General features: G+C 44.2%; 1 protein-coding gene across 1 annotated transcript in view; it reads right to left on the reverse strand.

Annotated features, from left to right (window-relative positions):
• Positions 1-1396: 1396 nt before the first annotated feature.
• The window catches only part of LOC122077458 (probable aquaporin NIP5-1), a 19400-nt gene continuing 4267 nt past the window's right edge, over positions 1397-16529 (reverse strand). Inside the window, exon 4 of the mRNA XM_042643439.1 lies at positions 1397-1629. Within this exon, the coding sequence (XP_042499373.1) occupies positions 1449-1629 (181 nt within the window). The 3' untranslated portion in view covers positions 1397-1448. The remainder of the gene's footprint in view (positions 1630-16529) is intronic.

A 16529-nucleotide genomic window follows, 5' to 3' on the forward strand; every position in this document is an offset into this window, starting at 1 on the left:
AATCAAATTTATAAAGTGAACTTGGTTGCGGCATGGAGGAAAGATGCGCACCAAGGAGGTATTGGAGTTATTATCAAAGATCATCAAGGCCATGTTTAAGTGGCATTCTTTGAGCCATTAAGCTTTCAGTCAATTTTATTGGGAGAGGCATTGGCAATCATAATGGAATACTTGAAGCAATCTCTTAGGGGTGTCAAAATCTAGCCCCAATTGATAAAATCCACATTGAATCGAATCAAACCGATCCTTATTGAATTGGTTTTGGACTGAGGTATGTTAAGACCGACTAAAAATCGATCGAAACTAAACCGACCAATGACCAAACCAAATGAAACCTATAAAAAAAATAAATGATTATGATTTTATAAATTGGTGAATTGACTATCCATTTTTCATAATTTTAGTGAGAAATTTTTTATTGTTAGGGTAATTATTACAAATCATTGAATATTAGGTTATGAATAGAGAAATTGGTTTGTAAATTATAATAGTGCTTTCATTGATTTCTTGTTCACTATACAAAACTAGTTGGATAGTTAAATGAATGATTGGGGATAATAAGGTTCATTTTGTGATTTCAATATTAGTTATCTTCTTAGTAATTTGTTATCCATTGGTTTCAATATTAATTCCCTTACAATGATAAACCATGATTTAATCATAAATTTAAAGTGTTTTCTTCGTCAAATCTTGTCACTATAAGTTATGAATGTAAGATTTCATTATGGTTCAAACTCAATAATAAATCGATCTAAATCGGTATTAACCCAATTTTGAAAAACCAAAACCAAACCGGATCGAAATCGAAACCGACCAAAAATTGAAGTTCCTTAATGGATTGGTTTCGGTCTCTCTCATTGACACCCCTACAATCTCAATTTCTGAGTATTTTGACCGCCTTGTAGTGGAAAGTGATTGTAAAGAACTATGTTCTTACATCACAAGGGTAACTCAACTATTCTGTTTCTCATTTAGCTGGTGATTGAGAATATTTCCTATATTTCTTCTTATTTTCTGGAATGTAATTTCTACTCAATTTGTTTCTTGGGAACGTAATTCTATAGCAGATTCCTTAACTAGGAAGGTCCTATCCGATCCAAGGAAGACACTTTGGCTAAATTGAAGTACTTTGTTTATCCAAAAAAAAAAAAAAATGTAAATACTAAATTATGTCATTTCACATAAAAAAATTGTATTAAATAATTTTCAATTATTTAAAAATTTGTTTTTACCCTTTTAATAATTTTTTAAAATAATAAATGAAAAAAAATAAAAGAAAGATTACAATTTCTTAATTCACCATTTCGGTGACAAGTTGCATTTTTTGATCAATTTTATATACATTCAATATTGGAAAAACTGTGTTATAAAAAAAAAAAAATGGAAAAATGGAAAGGTATCATCATTACATTGTCGTTGGACGTTTATAACTCCTATTGAGGAAAGCTTCAAACTGAGGGCGAACCCAACTCTTCTTCCTTCGTAATCTTCACTATACTGTAAACACCTGCTCCTGCTAGAGCCCCCAATGTGGGGGCCACAAGATAAATCCAAATTGAATCATAATTTTGAGCTGCAATTGCTGGACCTAAAGTTCTAATGGGATTCATTGCAGCACCAGTCAACGGTCTGTTCAGTCAAAGTAGTTAGTGTTCCATATAAGATGGTAAAATGAAATGAATAATAATGGCACATCCTACTACTACTAATAATAATAATAATAAGTTTTCTGTCTCAGAATGGCCTTTGCACCATAGACATAGGGGATGCAATGACCACTGTGTCCCTCTTGAGAAGGCTATGTCTAGGCGCAAGGGCCACTCTTGGACATAAAAGAAAATTCATATGCTTTCAGATGTACAAATGACCTTGCTAAGACATAATGCAAATCTAGAAACAATCTAAATATTACACTAATGGATTACAATAGAGTAACTAAAATTTTAATACTATAAAGAATAGTGCACTTTTTTTTTTGGTAGAAGCATAGTACACTTTATATGTATGACAGACATTATGTCCACTATTACATAGTATATTTTAATTTAATTATGTTTTATTAACGTAATGCTATATATCTTTTAGAATTATTGCTATCTTATTAACAGAAATTTGTATCATACTAGAATATATCCTCATATGCTTTATGGAGCACATTGTGGAACTGCAAAGGACTTTCACTATATTTAGCACAAGAAGGTATCAAGAGAATAATATTTTGACATCACTTGATTTTTTTGGGAGAATATTTGAGTTGTGATCCAGTTTAGTGTCACGATCTAGCTGCAAACGATGATGAACTTTCAAATGAATGGATTAAGCCAAGCACTTTCTAAGAAAAATGATAGCCTATCTACAAATATAATGCATATGATTGTGTTTAACAAAGGTTCCAGTTGGTTGCAAGGGGAATTAAAGGGAGGAGAAGTGAAATTTTCATACTTAAAAAAGAAATTTGTAATCATAACCTCATGTGACTATATCATTAATTTCAAATTATTCCATATTTGATTGTTAAATTTCACTTTATTTTGCGTCCAAAACCCTTTGCTATGATATGTAAAATAAAAATTTCATGGATCACATATAAATTGTTTTTTTGCTGTTCTTTAGGCTCTCTTTGGTTTGATTTCTATTTGTATTTATTTGACTTATTTCTATTTTTACAAGTGTTTGGTATAATTTATAGCACTTATTTCTATTTATAATATATTACAGTAAATCACAAATTACTCTCAAGCTATTTGTGATTTGTGGCAACAAATCATTTACATTGATTTTTGTGCTACCTTAAATGAGCACGTGTGCTGAACTATTCAAAATCGAGGATAAATAAGTAACTTCAGCATGTTTTATACTTTTCCAATAAAAAACCCCAAGTCCTATCATCTCTCTCGCTCGAAGCTCAAAGATGAAGGTGAAACTTGAAACGTATTTGCTCATTATATAATCTATTTTAAAACTAGTAACCAAACGACTACTATTTGTAGTCCATAAATTATTGTTACAAATAATTTTTAAAATAGTTAATAAATATAAATAGAAATCATACCAAAGAGAGCTTTAATGAACACATGTGTACAACAATTCAACCTTTTCCCAACATAAATGGATCAACTACATGAATCTGCCAAAGTATAAGATAAGAGGAAAAAAAGAAAGAAAGGGAAAAAGACAGAAAAGAAACAAAGCAATGCAACACCTTTAGGAATACAGTCAATAACATGGGTTTTTGCCCCTCAAACAACTCTATTTGGTGTCATACTAGGATAGCCTCTGCACATCTTTTCTTATCAACTCATCAATGGTCATTTTAGGCCTACCGCTAGTTCATCTTGTTCCTTCCAACTAGATCTGTTCATTCCCCCTTATTAGAACATCCCAATGCCTCCAATGAACATGTCCATACCATGTTAAGCGGCATTCTCGGATCTTGTCGAGAATTGGGGCCACTCCTAATTTAGCTCTTACCCAGTCATTCATCACTCTATCCTCTTATCTATCATCCTTATTCTACCTCTCCTAATTTTGTTGCATATTTATATTAATATTCTCAACTCTAATATACTCAACTTATCTATATCATATTCTTGAATGCCCAATATTCTACCCTATACAACATAGTCATTTTCAATGAACATGTATTGTAATGGCTCAAACACCATGGGTGAAGAGGTAAATTCAACCATGTTTTATATTTTAAAAACCTGCGAACTGTCCTTTCACTCTGTCTCTTCGTGAATCGAATTCTTTTCTATTCTTCCTATTTTCTCCTGCGACTTGGCCGTTTCATCCTGATAAGAAACAAAGGTACGTGCTCTCTCTCTTAATCGACATTTCCATTCTAGTTTTAGGGTTCAAAGAAAGCATCGTCTCTTGGGTTGGCTTCAGCCTTCAAGAGCATCTTTCATTGGGTTGAGCTCGATAGTTGAGGTATGGTTCTGATACGACATAATTTGTCACCCAATAAAGCGAAGACACATGGCATCCGAGGGAGGGACGCATGTCACCCATCCGTTAGAGGTCGTAAGGCTTCATACCACGCGAGGAGAAGATACCTGAGGGGGGGTTCCCGAAACTCTAAGCCCAGAAACCCTATAAGAGGGAACCCAAAAGAAACCTGGAGGAGGTAGGCCGACACCCACCATTACTCCTGTAAAAATGCTGTTCTGCCGGTCACTAACTTGGGCATCGGAGGACTAATCCCGGAGATACCTCCAGGCCTCTGCCTTCTGTGGTTGTGCAGGGTCGGCTCATATGGATTTTCGGCAGTAACAGATTGGCGTCGTTTGTTGGAACAACAGTAATGGTGGGGAAAACCTACAATCGTAAAAAAACAAGAGTAGCGCCGAGTATAAACATGGATGAGAGGGAACCTTCAGGAGGGCTCCCCTCTCGATGGAAATCGGAAAAGAACGGGGAAACGATGATTGGGAAGGTTCTGCGAGGGACCAGCGCTCGTCCGGATATTCGGTGCACGGAGATAGTAATCCTCCACCCCCTCCTCGGGCACAAAAATATGTGACAAGGGAGCAGTTCGAAGACCTTTAGGAGAAGTATGACCGAATGGCCAAGACAATGAAGGAGATCTCCAAGGCCGTCTCTCAGAAGACCAGCGGAGCGCCACGAGGCTCCCATGTCCAGCTAGAGTGAGCTCAAAACGAGGACCGGAGTAGTACAGGATCATTAAGGTTCGACCGGAATCCTCAAAATCGAGCAATGAGGGAAAGCCCCGCACCCAAAGAGAGAATGCGACGCGCCACCAGGGCCAGGCATGAGGAACCACGCCAAGGACACGGACAGAGACATGAGGACTCAGGGTTGAAGCAGATGATCCTAGACCTGAAAGACGAGATCCAGAAGGTAGCAGAAAACCAGACAGGAACTCGTGAGCCGAACCTCACTAATGACACGGCTCTAGCCAATGAGGTCATGAGAGACTCGCTCCTGATCGATTTTTGTCTGCCCAAATATGACACCTATGATGGGTCTGGGGACCCCGTCAATCATCTAGAAGGCTTCAAGGTTGCGATGTAGCTCCACCAAGTCTTGGAAAACATCATATATCGTGTCTTGCCTTTAAAGTTCAAAGGAGCGAAAAGGTTATGGTACAATCGCCTATCGACGAAATCGATTCATAGCTTCAGCGATTTGAGTTACTTCTTCATGAAGGGATTCTCCAGTAGCCAACCCCTTCAGAAGACCACATTAAACCTGACCAACGTCAAACAACATGAAGGAGAGTCGCTGCAGAGCTATATAAAGCGCTTCCAACAGGAGAAGATCACAATCAGAGGTTTGGACCCGAAAGAAGAGTTCACGGCCCTGTTGGGAGGCGTCAAAGACAAAGCGTTAAAAAGGTCTTTGACGAAGCATACACCGAAGAACCTAGCTGAGTTACGGGCTCCGTGTGATAAGTATATTCAAATGGAAGAAACCCTTCAAGCTGACGAGAAAGCTAAAGCCAAGGCGGGGAGAAAAAGGACCTCAAGAGGCAATGACAAACCTTCCGAGGGTAAGAGACGAAAGTCCAAACGTGATCGAGCACCCAGTCCATTGAAGAAGTTCGAGAGATATACACCGTTAAATCGGAGACGAACGGATGTCCTAATGCAAATAAAAGAGACCCCAGATGCCAGAGTCATAAAGTGGTCAGGGGAAGATGGGACGACATCCTGAGAGACGCAATATGGACAAGTATTACAACTTCCACAAAGACCATGGCCATGACACCGAAGATTGTTGGCACCTGAAGGCAGAGATAGAAGGAACGATCCGAAGAGGATATCTAGGTCGGTTCGTAGACCATGAAAAGGAGGATGCCCAAGACGGCAATGACCATAGGGACAACCGCCAAAGAGATAGTAGAGGTCACCGTGAAAGAAGGAGGCCAGCCCGTCGAGGTAATCAGGAATGGTAAAGGGACCGAACACCAGAGGAGATGCACCATCACCCCCGTGACGATCATAAAAGCTCAACTAGGGTTATAGCGACCATCAGTGGAGGCCTAACCATTGGACACAGTTCTACCTCGGCCAGAAAAGCGAGAGCCTATGCAACAAGCATGCATGTGGCCGAATTGTCAAACAAAAAGGCAAGGACGGGGATGGTTATCTCCTTCTCAGATGATGACTTGGAAGGGGTACAGATGCCACATGACGATGCCCTGGTAATCACCATGATCGTAGTCGATTGCAGAGTAAAAAAGATCTTGGTGGATAATGACAGCTCGGCTAATATCCTATTCCTTGAAGCCTTGCAGAAGATGGGTCTAGATAAAGGAAAGCTGAAGAAGGTTGAACACCCGTTGCAAGGGTTCTCGGGCACCCTAGTCAAAGTAGAAGGGTCGGTTGAGTTGCCGGTAAGGGCAGGCACCGGAGACCGCCAGGTAACAGTTATGATCAACTTCTTGGTAGCAAACATCACTTCAGCGTACAACGCCATACTAGGGAGAGTTGGTTTAAACCTATTAAAGGCTGTCGTCTCCACACCACACCTCAAGATGAAGTTCCCAACTAAGAATGGGGTTGAGGAGTGTCGAGGTGATCAGGAGGCGTCCCGGAAGTGCTACGCCACCACCTTATAGGGAAAGGGAAAGGCGAGCGAGGTGCTCCCGATAGAAGATCTACGTGATGATACAAATTATCAGAGGGGAGAATTGGCTGAGGAGCTAATACAAGTCGAAGCCGAAGAAGGGGATAGTACTCGTTAATTCCAAGTCGGGGCTACAATGCCAAGACAACAACTGGAAAAACTCATCTCATTCCTTCGAGGCAATTTTGACATCTTTGCTTGGTCGACCTCAGACATGCCTAGGATAGACCGAGAGGTAATAGAGCATCATCTGAGCATCGACCCGACTAAAAAGCCGATACTGTAGAAGAAGAGGACCTTCGCCCCCGAGAGGCAGTAGAAGATAGATGAGGAGATAGAGAAGTTACTAGAAGCAAAGTTCATCCATGAAATCCAATACCCCAAATGGATATCCAACGTGGTTATGGTCTCAAAGGCAAACAAAAAGTAGAGGATCTACATCGACTTCACGGATTTAAACAAGGCTTACTCGAAAGACAGCTACCCCTTACCAAAGATAGACCTTCTCATCAACGCCACTTCGAGACATAAGGCACTGAGCTTCATGGACGAGTACTCGGGATACAATCAGATCAAGATGTGTGAGGAAGATGTCCCAAAGACATCCTTCGTGACCAAGGGAGGACTTTACTGCTACGAAGTAATGCCCTTCGGACTAAAAAATGCGGGGACCACTTATCAAATGTTAGTGAATAAGATCTTCAATGGGATGATCGGTAAGACTATGGAGGTGTACGTAGATGACATGCTAGTAAAAAGCCTAAAGATGAAACACCATATCCGAGACCTAGAAAAGGCATTCCAGGTATTAAGGCAATACAGCATGAAGCTGAATCCAATAATGTGTGCGTTCGGAGTAGCAACGGGAAAGTTCCTCAGCCTCATCGTTTCAGAGAGGGGAATTGAAGCCAGCCCGATGAAAATACAGGCCATTTGAGATATAAGGTCACCACAGAATGTGAAGCAAGTCCAAGAGCTCATAGGTAGAGTCATCGCCCTAGGACGGTTCATGTCTCGATCAGCTGATAAGTGCCTTCCTTTCTTCAAAACCTTGAAGGGGTCAAAAAAGTTCGAACGGACAGAGGAGTGCGAAAAGTCCTTCGACTATTGAAAGAATATCTAGCGACGCCCCCACTACTGACGAAGCCAAATACGATGGATACCTTACAGTTATACCTAGCTGTATCAGCAGTGGCAGTAAGCGCGGTACTGATAAAGGAAGAAGGAAGACAATAGCGGCCAATATATTACGTTAGCCAAACCCTTTTGGACACAGAAACACGATACAAAAAGATGGAGAAAGTAACATACGCCTTGGTAATAGCGGTAAGAAATCTGAGGCCCTATTTCCAGTCTCACACGGTGTGCGTGTTCACAGACCAACCTCTGAAGAAGATACTACAAAGGCAGGATATGTCCAGTCGCCTAGTAAACTGGGCCATAGAATTAGAAGAATTTGACATCCAGTACAAATCAAGAATCGTAATAAAAGCACAGGCCCTAGCAGACTTCATAGCCAAGACAACGCTCCCAGATGAACCCCAGGAGTCTGTCGAGGCTTGGGCAGAAAGGACTTGGACATTGTATGTGGATGGTGCATCCAACAGCGCAGGAAGCGGCATTGGGATCATACTTGTTAGCCTCGAAGGATTCAAAATGGAGTATACAATACGGTTCAACTTCGATGCATCCAACAATGAAGCTGAGTACAAAGCACTAATAGCCGGAATAAATCTGGCTCGGGCCTTGATAGTATAAGAGTTAATAGTGCACAATGACTCACAGCCTGTGGTACGATAGGTGAATAGGGACTATGAAGCCAAGGAGCAAAGGATGACCAAGTACTTGAAGACGATGCGAGAGAAAGTAACAGCCTTCAAGGAGTTCGAGGTAAGGCAGGTGCTGCGGGCAGAGAATTCCAACGTAGAAGCACTGTCACAATTGGCCACCTCTGACTTCACAGACCTTGGACGATCAGTGTATTTTGAAGTATTACCCCAACCAAGCACTGAAGAACCCCGGGAGGTATTACCCATTGGCGAGGATGGCCCTAGCTGGATGGATGCCATAATCGAATACCTGAAGGAAGGAAGGCATGAATGTGGTTAGCACGGAAGGTTTGTACTCCCTAAGGATAGGGATGAGGCAAGGAAGGTACAAATATGGTTAGCACGCTTCCTATTGAAGGATGAGATACTGTATAAAATAGGGTTCACCACCATACCTCAAGTGCCTGAACTCTACCAATGGTGAGTATGCACTCCGAGAAGTCCATGAAGGGATATATGGCCAACACCTGGGAGCCCGGGCCTTGGCCCATAAAGTACTAAGGCAGGGCATGTTTTGGCCGATCATGAGGAAGGATGTGGAGTTGTTCATCAGGAAGTGTGTTAAGTGTCAGATGTTCACCCCCGTCCCTCGGTAGCACTCTACTGAGCTTCCTTCCTTATCAAGCCTGGTACCATTTTCCATGTGGGGAATGGACATCCTGGGCCTATTCCCCCTAGCCACAAGGCAAAGAAAGTTTGTTATGGTGGCGGTAGACTACTTCACGAAGTGGATAGAAGCCGAAGCACTGGCTACGATATCCGAAAAGAATGTAAGGGACTTCTTTGAGAGGTCGGTAGTCTATCAATTCGAAATCCCCTGGGTGGTGGTAACATACAATGGAACTCAGTTCGCCAACCCAACATTTGGCTTGTTTTGTGATGCTCTCGGCATTGACCACAGGAAAACGTCCGTCAGTTACCCATCGACCAACGGACTGACAGAGGTAACCAATCGTACCCTGCTCCAAGGAATAAAAAAGAGACTGGATGATGCCAAAAGTTTATGGGTAGAAGAGTTATACAACATCCTCTGGACTTACCGCATGACTGAGAGATCAGCCATCGGATAAACACCCTTCATTTTAACCTATGGCACCGAAGCTGTACTCTCGGTGGAGGTAGGAGCTGTGACCCATCGGATTCAGTATTACAATGAAAAAGAAAACAATAAAGGACTCCGAGCTAATTTAGACCTCTTGACTGAAGTTAGAGATGCCTCGCAAGAAAGGATCGCCACCTACCAACAAAAGGTTACGAGGTATTACAACTCCAAAGTCTGAAGGAACGAGTTTAGAATGGGTGACCTTGTCCTCAGAAGGGCAGAGATATCAGACCCGAGGTATCAAGGAAAGCTAGCTCCAAACTGGAAAGGTCCTTACAGAGTCTCGAAGATAATACGACCAGTGTCCTATCACCTAGAGACTACGGGGGAGAAAAGGTACCCCGATCATGGAACTCGAAGAACTTGAGGAAATTCTACCAGTAGTAAAGTAGCATGCACATTTACATTTACATTTCGTAATTTTTTCCCTAAGCACTTCCAAATTGTAACTCTCCATCCCAAACACTCTGAAGGATTTTCATTTCATAAATATATGAGCTGGCTTACGGCAATCGCTTCTTGATAGTTGCTAATATAAAGCACTCCCTTCAGTCAGGTGCTCGGGCTGAAGCTAAGAAAACATGATCGAAAGAATAACCTTGCTTGGGAGCTCAGGCTAAGGCAGAGGAGACCTGGCCAGGAACCTTATATAGGAACCTAGTTGAGAGCCGACAACAGGTAGGAGTTATAAAGGAAGCACCTGCGATGGGGGCTGAATGAAGACACCCTGAGGTGCGTGGGAGCCTCGGCCTTTATTCCCCCACCATCGGACCAATGACTCAACAGGACCAAACCTTGTGATAAAGGTTGGCTCCCATTGAACCACTTGAATGAGAGCTTCAGCCTTCATACCCCCACCTGTAGGCCGAAGATCTGGAACTTCCCTTCAGATTTGGAATCGGTCTTCGGGATTGTAAAGAAAAAAAAAGAGGCAAAAGGCAAATCGAGAAGACAAGTATCCGAACAAAAAGCATTTCATTCATAGAGACGCCCGAAGGTCAACATTACATGAAGATTCCCGAAGGCCAAAATTACAAAAAAAGAACCTAAGATTAAGTTGCAAAGAGGCCCAAGGGCCAAGAAAAAAAAAAGCCTCATGGAGAGTCTGCGGGAGGGATGGCCTCGTCCCTGGCATAGTCGGCAGCATCTACATCGGAGTCTCCTCTCCCAGGAGTAAGAGGGACCTCATGAGAAACCTAGACCCCCTCTCCCTTACTACCGCTATCCTCGCCATCTACGACCTTGATGGCTGCAGGAGCTGCATCGGTGTCCTCCTCGAAGATGTGGCCACTCCCCTCGAAGGATACCTCAAGATGATGTTCGAGGACCCAATCTCGAACATCAGTGGTGCCCATGATGAACCCAGGGGTGATGGTGCGCTTTACCAGTCCTCAAAGGACTTGTAGCTCTCGACGGCTTGGGCTTCGGCCATTTGCTCCTCTAGTTCTTTGAGCTTCCGATCGTTCTCCTGTTGTGCACGGAGGAGGTTGGCCTCCAGATGTTCCACTTTCTCAAGGAGGACTGTGCCCTCCTTGTCGAGTGCTGACTTTTCACGCTCAGACACCTCGAGGTCCCTAGTCAGGGCTTCGGCTCGGATAGTCAGCTAGTCAACTTGGTTCTGAGCCTGAAAGAGATCAATAGTTGGAAAAAATGGAAAGAGAAAAAAAATTACTAAAGGCCGAATGCCAAAGATTACCGCTTTCATAAACACGCAAGTGCTTGTAATCATGGCATTGGTCCCTTGGCTTTGGGCCTCGGCTACGTCTCCTGGTAAGCTCTCCTTCTGGACGAGCTCTCAGGCAACCCGCCCAATGGAAAGTGTCTCACCATCCTTGATGGACCACCGAGGGACGAACCCGACTTCGGCTCGAGAATGACTGCCCCTCGGGCTTCGGAAATCAGCACCAGGGGAGGAGGCCCTCGGAGGGGATGTGCCATGGCTTGGGGCCTTGAGCGCCTGAACGGCCTCGGCGGTGGGGTCTTCAGATTTGGGCTTCTTCTTTGGGAGGGTGTCAAAAGTTGAAGCCCCTCTTTTCTTACCTTTCTTCAGCTACCTCTGCTGGGCGTCTTGGGCCTTGGCTTCCTTCAGCTAGGCCTGTCTCTCGATCGCAATCGCTCTGGCTTCTACTCTCAAAATTTGCATTGCAACAAAGATGGTCAAGATCAGTACGAGAATGCTAAATCTGAAGTAAAAATAGTGGCAAACCTAGGACTCACCCGGTCTAAGCCCGAACAGGAATAGAAAGGCATCTGACTGAAGGCTACTGGACTCGACAGGCCGACGGAGTGTCTTGACCTTAGCCATCAACAGTGACTCTGCATCTGTCCCGAAGAGGGTAGGTGCAGAGTTCACGTCCTTTAGATCTGGGATGTCCCAAGTATTACCGAAGGGGAACCCGTCAGACACCCTCACAAAAAAGAACTTTAACTTCCAACCGTGTATCGAGGTAAGTATCGGTTCATAAATCGGACGTCTTTTCTAAGGCAGAAGTAGTACCAGCCTGAGTCTCCCTTGCTGGAACCGAGAGACATATAGTTGAGGAAGAGAGGAAGGGAGAAAGATCTCCCTATCCGAGAGAAGAAGACGATGAAACTGAGGACTTGCCGCCACCCATTTGGGGTCAGCTGGGCTGGAGAGATGCCATAGTGCCGAAACACCGGGCTGAAGAAGGGGTGAAGAGGGAGCCGAAGCCCGGCCTTGAAGGCACCCTGATAGAAGCAAAGCTCTTCAGGATTTCGGTAGCTCACTCTATCTTCGGGCCTTGGTATCCGAAGGACGAACTCGTCTGGGATACTATATGACACACGGAGCTCCATTAGCTCCTCCTCGATCATGGTCGACACTATATTCCTGGCTTCGACCTCCAGGGACTCTTTTGCCTGGGCCCTGGAGTCAAGAAGCCCCTCCCTACTGCCTCCACCACTTATGTCACTGGCGGTAGAGGACGATGAGGCATCCGAAGATGTGGATGTGAAGGACTAATCCGAGGACATCCCTCAGACCTAACCAGGACTCCGACGCCTAGAAACCACACCCTCGGATGACTAGGGGCCACTACCTAAAGAGCTAGACATAACTTATTTCTCAATGACTCTGGCCGAATCGAAGATCAGAGGACAGCTAAGGACGAAGGACAAAGGGTCAGAGAAATGAGTAGAAGATGACAAAATGAGAGAAAGTGACACTATTTGTAGACAATAGTGCGTCGATACGACTCCCCAACCTCATCAAATGCAGTACACATCATCTACCTAAGATTCCCGAAGTACACTTAAGCAAAGCGCACGAGGGTAGCACCACGCCCGAATTCGAGCGGACCTAGCCGAAGGTGACAACCTCGGTAGGGAGCTCAGGCAAAGGCCGAGTGGACCTAGTCGAAGGTCTCAACCTCAGTAGGGGGCTCAGGCAAAGGCCGAGTGAACTTGACCGAAGGTCACAACCTCGGAAGGGAGCTCAGGCTAAGGCCGAGTGAACCTAACCGAAGGTCACTACCTCGGAAGGGAGCTCATGCAAAGGCTGAGTGGACCTAGCCGAAGGTGACAACCCTAGTAGGGAGCTCAGGCAAAGGCCGAGTGGACCTAGCTGAAGGTCACAACCTCAGAAGGGAACTTAGGCCAAGGCCAAGTGAAACTGACCAAAGGTCACTACCTCGGAAGGGAGCTCAGGCTAAGGCCGAGTGAACCTAACCGAAGGTCACAACCTCGAAAGTGAACTCAGTCCAAGGCCAAGTGAACCTGATCGAATGTCACTACCTCAGAAGGGAGCTCAGGCTAAGGCCGAGTGAACTTGACCGAAGGTCACTACCTCGGAAGGGAACTCAGGCAAAGGCCGAGTGGACCTAGCCAAAGGTGATAACCTCGGTAGGAAGCTCAGGAAAAGGCGGAGTGAACCTGACAGAAGGTGACAACCTCGAAAGGGAACTCAGGCCAAGGCCAAGTAAACCTGACCGAAGGTCACTACCTCGGAAGGGAGCTCAGGCTAAGGCCGAATGAACCTGACCGAAGGTCACTACCTCAGAAGGAAACTCAGGCAAAGGCCGAGTAGACCTAGCCAAAGGTGACAACCTTGGTAGGTAGCTCAGGCAAAGGCCGAGAACACCTAGCCAAAGATCTCAACCTCGGTAGGGGGCTTAGGCAAAGGCTGAGTAAACCTGATCAAAGGTCACAACCTCGGAAGGGAACTCAGGCCAAGGCCAAGTGAACCTGACCGAAGGTCACTACCTCAGAAGAGAGCTCAGGCTAAGGCCAAGTGAACCTGACCGAAGTCACTACCTCGTGAGGGAACTAAGGAAAAGGCCGAGTGGACCTAGCCAAAGGTCTCAACCTCAGAAGGGTACTCAAGCAAAGGTCGAGTGGACCTAGCCAAAGGTCTCAACCTCAGTTGGGGGCTCAAGCAAATGCCTAGTGAACCTGACCGAAGGTCACAACCTCAGAAAGGGGCTCAGGCCAAGGCCAAGTGAACCTGATCGAAGGTCACTACCTCGGTAGGGGTCTCAGGCAAAGGCCGAGCAGACCTGATCGAAGGCCAACCTCAGAAGGGAGCTCAGGCCAAGGTTGAGTGAACCTGATCGAAGGTTAGAACCTCGGTTGGTGGCTCAGGCCAGGACCGAGCATAACTAACCGAAGGTCGTATTTTCAAGACCAATGTCGAAACCGAAGATTGAAAGGGCACTCGAAAGAGAAATTAGGTAGTTACTTCCACTAAAAGAGCCTCCTAGTGGAAGTAAGAGGGCTGCTGATATGGCAGAATTTGTCAACCAATAAAGCGAATACACGTGGCATCCGATGGAGGGATACGTGTCGCCTATCCAATAAAGGCCGCAAGGCTTCAAACCACATGAGGAGAAGATACCTGAGGGGGGGGTTCCTGAAACCCTAGGCCCAGAAACCCTATAAGAGGGAACCCAAAAGAAACCTGGAGGAGGTAGGCCGACACCCACCATTACTCCTGTAAAAACACTATTCTGCCGGTCACTAACTTGGGCATTGGAGGACTAATCCCGGAAATACCTCTGGGCCTCTGCCTTCTGTGCTTGTGCAGGGTCGGCTCATATGGATTTTCGGCAGTAACAGGTTCTCTCTCTCTTTATAATGTCATGAGCTCTCTCATGTTCTCTTTCTCTCTCTCTCTCTCTCTCTCTCTCTCTCTCTCTCTCTCTCTCTCTCTCTCTCTCTATGTATAATGTCATCGGTTGTCTGTTCTTGTACATGTATGCGTCTTCTGCTATTGTTTTGTTTCTAGCCATTGGCATTTGCCGCCTTCTTTTTCTACTTTAGCATAGATTTATTAAGAGATATTTTTTTCTGAATTAGGGTTTGATCGGCCAGTTTGTCCATCCACTCTGTGAGGCTTTAGTTGGATGTTGAATTTGGGCCTTTCCTCTCCTTGTTTTCGAGTTTGTATTTATTGCACACTGATTCCCACAAACATTCCTGTATGAAGTTAAATATTTATGTTAAATTGCTGGTTTTTCTGTAATACTGAAATGTGTGTGTAACGTTATGATATCTTTCGTGTTGATATACTGTAACTGGGATCTTGAGATCTGTTTGTGAGCTCTAACAAGGATCTTGGTTCAGAGGAATTATGTACTAGCAACAGAATGGGATCATGGGAATTGGAAAATTAGGTGTAGCTCTACCGGGTATTTGATACAGGGAAATAATTGATGTAATTAGGTTCGAGGAAGATATATATATATATATATATATAGTGTCGGTTTAGCACTGATTATTATATGTTCCTGTACAAGTCACTCCTTCCACATGAAGTCCATACTGGGTTGGTTTTAAGAGGGTCATATTAAGATAGTTGGGCACCTGGAATCTGGAAGGCAAGGAACCAGTGGACAAAACAACATGTTAAAATGTTGACAACCGCTTTCAGATATGAGAAAGACAGGATTGGATGTAGGAGAAGTGCCAAAGTCAAACATAGTTGTCATATAACTAGGGGGCTGTATTACCTGTTGCTGAATTATAGTCAGATTCTATGTCGGAAGAAATCCTTTCAACACTGAAGAGGATTAGAATACAAGAAAATGAAGAAACCTGAGCCATATCTCTAGTTGAGTATCTTTCAATAATTGGTTATGAATGGATTTACAATTGAGACTTCTTAGCAGTTACTATTTCTATGGGACAGTGAAGTTCAGTGAATTTTTATACATTCTGGGCAACTATTGGGACTTCAATTTGTTGATTTTAAGAACCCTTGGGTTAGCTATCAAACCCTAGAGTTTCAAAGTGATTGTATCCCTCTTGGGTTCTCTGGGATCAAAGAAGTGTTGCTGGACAACGAGGACTTACTCAAAGGTAGGCAATGGATCTTGAATTTTGTAATGCTGTGGAGCATGTATTATTTCCAGCAGAACGTGTGGGGGTTTTTTTTTTTGGGTGGTATGGGTGGTGTTCTGTAGAGGGAAGAAGGGGATTCTATTTTTCAGTGGTCGTTTTCTGTAGAAACGCAATCCTAAAACGATGCAAAAGATAATGGAAAAACAAGAACAAGCAATGCACACAGATTTACGAGGTTCGGTAAGATTGCCTGCGTCCCCGGTGAGATGAGATCCTGCTTCACTATCAATGGAGAATAGGGTTACACCGCTCGTCCCTCACACCTCTCAATATTGTTTGCATTATAGAGAAAGAAACTCTCGCTACAAATATATAGCGAAAAACCCTAATCCGGAAAGTATACAATTGCCCTCAAATAAAAAATTCGAGTGGGGGTCTGCGCCGCCCTACACCCCTGCTATGCAGGGGGGCCTCCTGCCCCCCTTGCAACCCCCACGGCCCACTAACCGACTAGCGGGACCGCCGTCCTGCCTATCCAGGCGTTGCACCAATACTCCTTGGATTAAATTGTAACGGAATACAAGACATCGTACACCAACACTTTCTTTTCCTTTTTTTATTGTATCCTCATTGGATTTCATTGATTCGGATAACTGTTTCTCTCTCTTAACCAGATTCTCTCTATAATCTAAACTGGGGGGGGGGGG

This window comes from Macadamia integrifolia, chromosome 1 (assembly GCF_013358625.1).
Source record: "Macadamia integrifolia cultivar HAES 741 chromosome 1, SCU_Mint_v3, whole genome shotgun sequence".
Classification (NCBI taxonomy): Eukaryota; Viridiplantae; Streptophyta; class Magnoliopsida; order Proteales; family Proteaceae; genus Macadamia; species Macadamia integrifolia.